The 6168-nt window shown below is 42.4% G+C and overlaps 1 protein-coding gene across 2 annotated transcripts; it reads left to right on the forward strand.

Annotated features, from left to right (window-relative positions):
* The first annotated feature begins 715 nt into the window (after positions 1 to 715).
* On the forward strand, positions 716 to 4823 carry ttc8 (tetratricopeptide repeat domain 8). Of its 2 annotated transcripts, XM_086182242.1 has the most exons (15): positions 716 to 895; positions 1185 to 1208; positions 1394 to 1514; positions 1608 to 1671; positions 1745 to 1904; positions 2018 to 2107; positions 2190 to 2234; positions 2324 to 2409; positions 2507 to 2594; positions 2688 to 2798; positions 2888 to 3027; positions 3117 to 3291; positions 3427 to 3549; positions 3837 to 3920; positions 4011 to 4823. In XM_086182242.1, exons 1-15 carry the CDS (start codon positions 782 to 784, stop codon positions 4125 to 4127), a joined length of 1542 nt encoding a protein of 513 aa, XP_086038368.1. In that variant the 5' UTR covers positions 716 to 781; the 3' UTR covers positions 4128 to 4823. The 2 variants fall into 2 exon arrangements, with proteins under 2 accessions (XP_086038368.1, XP_086038369.1); XM_086182243.1 differs by lacking the exon at positions 1185 to 1208.
* Positions 4824 to 6168: the final 1345 nt, after the last annotated feature.

Consider the following 6168-nt stretch of genomic DNA (forward strand, 5'->3'; position numbering starts at 1 on the left):
ACGTCCAATCAAACTCTGCCAAGGAACAACGAAGGCAGGAACAAGTTCGTCACGCCTGAAACAGTTAAAAGAGGCCAATTTAAAACTGAGAAGTGCTGAATGTAATTTTACCTTTTGTTTTACTGCAAAAATTCGGTGGATCAGAATATGAAGTTAACATGTAAATGTGTATAACAAATATTGTGTATATATATCATTTTCTTTTAAATTTAAATAACAAAGTGTGTAAAATTTAAAAAAATATCACCACAACCATCATACTTTAATAATTCTTAATGTGCTCCCAATTTCTTTTTAAATAAATATTAATGACGTACAAAAAATGTATACAAAGCAACATTCAGCCGTTATTTTTCCTTTATCCAAGATTTGCCTTTTTTTTAGGTTTTGGTTTCATCATTTTATTTGGCTAACTTCATATTATGTACATTATAACAGCTGGATACATCTGGAGGTCTGACTGGTGATTTGAGCAACTTCTTTCATTTTATCTGCCTCATCATTTCATCTTATTTCATGTGTATTCCATCTTGGGTTTCTTTTCATTTGACATGTAGAGCATGATTTATTTGTATGTATAAATATTTTGTGTGTGTGAGATCTTTTTTCTTTTGTAGTCGTGTGTATTTTATTTTTCCTTTAAGAGGAAGCTGCAGCAGCAAAGTCCGCCCACGTCTGTCGTTGCCAGGCAACAAACGAAGCTTTGCTTCCGCCATAATCCAATCTCCACCGAGGAGCTTGCTATCCGATTCTCCGCTCACTGTTTTCCCCGACGCAAGCAATGGAGGTGTCGATGGACCCTTTGTTTCTTGCGTGGAGCTATTCCAGGAGGCGAAAACTTCAACAGTGTTCGGATATTTGTACAAAAATATTACAAGAGAACCCATACGACCAGGTACTGTGGTGCATTTAGCCGTGGCAGGCTAGCTAAACCCACTAGCTTGCTCACTCTTCAGCAACCAACGCACAAATCCTCATTAGTAGACTCCTTGTAGTTGGCCAGACTTTAATGACGCTAGAGTTGCACTTACTGGGACCATTGAAATTCATGTTTATCCTTATTTTGGCTGCCACTTTTGTGTTTGTGGTTTGTTCGGTTTCTTCTGCATCGTGTTTCTCCTATTTATTCATGTCTGCCCTCAACATTCTTCCTCTCTCAACACCTCCCTGCATGCTGTCCTCAGGGCTCCTCCTTGCCCATCTCAGAGGTAACAGGACTGCAGACATTTCCTCTGTCACCGTTTTTTCACCTTCTTTCTCCGCTCAACATCAGTCCTCATTGTAACGTGCAACCAGTGGCTGTAAGAGGTCCCACCTCATTACATTTGCACGATTCTACATTTTGTGTGTGTGTGTGTGTGTGTGTGCGTGCCTGTGTGTGTACGCACCATAGGCTGCTTGGAGCTTAAAAACACGTGCTCTGACAGAGATGGTATACATCGATGAAGTTGAGGTTGATCAGGAGGGGATTGCTGAGATGATGCTGGATGAGAGCTCTATTGCCCAGGTTGCACGTACGTTATCAGTTCTTTCTCAGTGACTTAAAGTGCAATTTATTTTCGCAACAACTCAGTTACCATGGTTTGATAGATATGATTCATTTTTAGGTCCTGGAACATCACTAAGACTCCCTGGAACAAGTCAGGGTGGAGGTCCCACACCTGCTGTGAGGTAATGTACCCCAGGCTGTGCTTGTATATGTTTTGGAAGAGTCATTATTGATAATATTTCTACTGAATTGCAGGCCTATGACACAATCAGGCCGTCCTATCACAGGGTTTGTGAGACCCAGCACACAGTCAGGGCGTCCTGGTACGATGGAGCAGGCAATCAAGACCCCACGCACTGCCAGCACTGCTCGACCCGTCACGAGCGCTTCGGGTAGATTCATTCGTCTGGGAACAGTGAGTGTCAGAGAAGCACTGATATCAGCCTGGCTGATAAATTATGTAATCAGTCATATTTACTGATTTTGTGGAATTTTTCTAGCGTGTTGTTTTGATTCCTGTCTCCTCAGGCTTCGATGTTAACTAATCCAGAAGGACCATTTATCAATTTATCAAGACTAAATCTGGCCAAGTATTCCCAAAAGCCTAATTTATCCAGGGTGAGACTGAACCCTCGATGACTTGCAAATTGATTTATTTTTTTTTTACCATGAGTCAAGTAACCATCTTTTCCCTCCTCAGACACTGTTTGAGTACATCTTCCATCATGAAAATGATGTGAAAAATGTAAGTGGTGAATGCATTTTCATTCTAAATGGAAAATGTTTCAGTTACATTGGTTTGTTTCTTATTCAGTGAAAATATTTTACTTCTAGGCTTTAGATTTGGCTGCCCAAGCAACTGAGCATGCTCAGTTCAAAGACTGGTGGTGGAAAGTTCAGCTGGGAAAATGCTACTACAGGTGAGCGACTCAGAAATTTGAATAACTATAGGTCAAGATGCGTGTTTGTTTGTTTGTTTTTTTCAAATCTATTGATGAATATCTCTGCCTTTTATAGGCTTGGTTTATATCGTGAAGCAGAGAAGCAGTTTAGATCAGCTCTCAACCACCAAGAGGTGGTGGACACATACCTCTATCTTGCAAAGGTAGTGACAAACACACCATGGCGACACTTTGCCACACTAAACTAAGCTGTTGCGCAGTCAAAGATTGTCAGGTGTATTTCCCCCTCCCCTCAGCTGTATCAGCGCCTGGATCAACCAATAACAGCACTTAACCTCTTCAAACAAGGCCTGGACCACTTTCCTGGTGAGGTCACCCTTCTAACAGGAATCGCTCGCATACATGAGGTATCGGATGTCCCCGTGTACGGTAGTGTCCACTCAAGTAAATGAGATAGGAGACCCTATTCACTGTCACGTCCATGATATTGTCACAGGAGATGAACAACATTGCATCAGCGACAGAGTACTACAAAGATGTCCTGAAGCAGGACAACACTCACGTGGAGGCGATAGCCTGCATAGGCAGCAATCACTTCTACACGGATCAACCTGAGATCGCCCTGCGCTTCTACAGGTCAACCTCTGATGTATAATTTATGGAATGAATTGTTGCGGTAATTAGAGTTTACATCGTGAACCATCGTATGCTTGACTGTGTTCTAGACGGCTCCTCCAGATGGGGGTGTATAACTGCCAGCTGTACAACAACCTCGGCCTGTGCTGCTTCTACGCACAGCAGTACGACATGACTCTGTCCTCATTTGAGAGAGCTTTGGCCCTGGTGGCGAATGATGAAGAGCAGGCGGATGTCTGGTACAACATAGGACACGTCGCTGTGGTGAGGTTGCAGTCCTGCAAAACAAACCAGATTGTCCTTTGTCTTCTCCATCTCAGTTTAGAAAATTCAAATATTGACTCAAATCAAAGTCATGAATAGAGTTTAGTTCAAGACGCACATATTCTATGTTTCCAGGGCATAGGAGACCTGGTATTGTCCTATCAGTGCTTTAAACTGGCTTTGGCTTTCAACAATGACCACGCTGAGGCCTACAACAACCTCGCTGTGCTGGAGCTGCGTAAAGGTCGTATTGAACAGGTGAAAATACACAATGAGATTGTGTTCTTGTCTTTGCTTTTGTATGATAAAATACAAGCCAATAAAAGCCAGACTGGACTGTTGTAGATGTTCCTCAGGCGCACCAAGTACAGTACTGGCTTTTTGATAATGATAATGCAGTATGAGAAGGTCACTTCTGTACAACTTAAAATGCCAGAAGCAACTCGAAAGCTGCTTGCCTCTCTTGGCAGCATTTCTAACATTTTGTTTTATTTACATTTGGAAAAAATATTAGAAAAATAATATGTTCATAATCTCTGATTCAGTCCAAAGCCCTCCTGCAGACTGCTGCATCATTGTCTCCTCACATGTACGAGCCACACTTCAATCTATCCATCCTCTCTGAAAAGGTAATTTATAACTATTCCACTCATTTTAACACCAGTGACAAAGCTTAATATCCATGACAAATATACCTTTTTTTTCTCATCTGTGCCCAGATTGGAGATCTACAGAGCAGCTACACAGCGGCCCTGAAGTCAGAAGATGCCTTTCCCGAGCATGTGGACACCCAGCAGCTCCTGAGGCAGCTTCGCCAGCATTTTGCAGCACTGTAAGACTCCAACATGCTTAGGGAGAAAGGAACGGTCTAAATCATATAACTGTGGAAGATTAGAAGTTATTCTGCAGTGATACCTTGTGGGTGTCAAAACAAAGTTGTCAACATGCTTGAAGGGAAGATGTTTAGCACTAAGTTATCATTTTTTTGACGCAAACGCAATACAGTGTAATAAGGATTGTGATACGTATCAAAGTACATTTTGAAATGGTCTTTCTAATGAATTTTTGATAGATAAAAATGAGTTTGTATTTATATCAGTGTATAAGTGTAGTAGTTTTTTACTAGTTTTGTTGGATGTCATTGGAGACGGTCCACTAAGTGGTCCATTCTGAAATTAAAACTCTATGTGGCAGTTCCTTTGATGACACTTGATAATGTTTTGCATGACAGAGAATTGCTGGCGCTGTGGAACACACACTTACTATATATTATGTTGCTGTAATCATTTGATGTAAAACAATGGTCGTTACGTCAGGCATACTTCCTGTAACCACTAGGTGGCCCTATTACTTAATAAGTTCAGCTTCTTGATGTCTTCAGGCCTGGAGAAACACAAACTTTGGAAAAGATCTGCTTTCAAATACTACCGTTTTTTTTCTGTAGTAAAATATCATAATGGGCCACCTTACCTTGGTGATAATGTTAAATGAAACTGTCAGTCAAGTTCCTGAGGTGTTTTTGACCAAATAAATTAAAAAAAAACTAAACTAAACTAAAAACATGTAAATTCCTGTTGCTACCAGGTAGCGCTATGATTTACCCCCCCCCCCCCCCCCGCTAAGTCGAGTCTAGTCAAGTAAGTTTTATTTGTGTTGTGCCAAATCCCAACAGAAGTTATCACATGACACTTTCCAAGTAGAGCAGGTCTAGTACCACACTCCTCCGATGAATTTACACCCAACAATTCTCCATGAGCAAGCACATCCTGCAACAGCGGCCACGAAAACCGTCCTTTTAACAGGCAGGAGTGTCGAGCAGATCCAGGCTGGGACAAAGACAAAGACAGATATACAGAAGGAAAGAGAGGAAGAGAATGGGGAAGAGAATGATGGACAGATGGATAGGTGATACTGAGGGTGACAGCTTGAGCCTCCTCAGGTCCGTATACTCCTCCAGCAGCAGCATCAGTCAGAGATCTGGGAGGAAGCCCAAAGGCTCTTGAGAAGAAAACGAGTTAGTCACACATACGAGTAGAGGAGGACAGAGAGGACAGGGAGGAGGAGAGAGAGCCTTGTGCACCATGGAAGATCCCCCAGCAGTCTAAGCCTACAGCAGCATAGGGTTAGACTGCTAGCATTGGGTAGCCTAAGCCAATGTAGAGAGGTTGTCTACATCCCAGACTGAAACTGGGAGGTGGTTCCACAGGAGAGGAACCTGATAACTGAAGGCTCTGGCTCCTGTTCTATTTTTAGAGACTTTAGGAACCACAAGTTACCCTGCATCCTGGGAGCGAAGGGTTCTAGCTGGATAATAGAGGACTATGAGCTCTGTCAGTTATGAAGGTGCCTGATTGTTGAGGGCTTTGTATGTTAGAAGGAGAATTTTGAATATGGTCTCCGCTACCGGTTCTAGTCAACACACAGGCAGCAGCATTTTGGACCAGCTGGAGAGTTTTTAGGGACTTAATGGTGCAGCCTGATAGGAGGGAATTGCAGTAATCCAGCCTGGAAGTGACAAAAGCATGGACTAGTTTTTCTGCATCCTTTTGACGCAGGATGTGCCTGATCTTAGTCATGTTATGTAGATAAAAGAAAGCAGTCCTGGAGATTTCTTTAATGTGGGAGTAAAAGGAGAGATCCTGATCTAAGAGAACTCCTGGGTTCCTTACAGTATTGCAAATACCAAGTCTGGTGAAATGGTCATCATAGTGTTCCTGACTGACAAACACCACCAAAAACATGACCTCCCTCAGGTAATAATCACCTCGTGACCTAGTATAGTAGTATAACTGTCAGTGGGGAGAATATGTGAGTTCAGGGATCTGATGTCACCGAAGATGAGGCTCGATATTGACGAGAGAACGTAGGGTGCTCAAA

The sequence above is a fragment of the Aulostomus chinensis genome, chromosome 17, assembly GCF_037954235.1.
Source record: "Aulostomus chinensis isolate RoL2024-O1b breed Wild chromosome 17, RoL_Achi_v1.0, whole genome shotgun sequence".
NCBI classification, from domain to species: domain Eukaryota; kingdom Metazoa; phylum Chordata; class Actinopteri; order Syngnathiformes; family Aulostomidae; genus Aulostomus; species Aulostomus chinensis.

Coding starts and splice junctions, on each gene's coding strand:
- ttc8 (XM_086182242.1), top strand. CDS start 782: ATGGAGGTGTCGATGGACCCTTTGTTTCTTGCGTGGAGCTATTCCAGG. Junction 1,672..1,744: donor GGTCCCACACCTGCTGTGAG/GTAATGTACCCC, acceptor ACTGAATTGCAG/GCCTATGACACAATCAGGCC. Junction 2,235..2,323: donor ATGAAAATGATGTGAAAAAT/GTAAGTGGTGAA, acceptor TTTTACTTCTAG/GCTTTAGATTTGGCTGCCCA.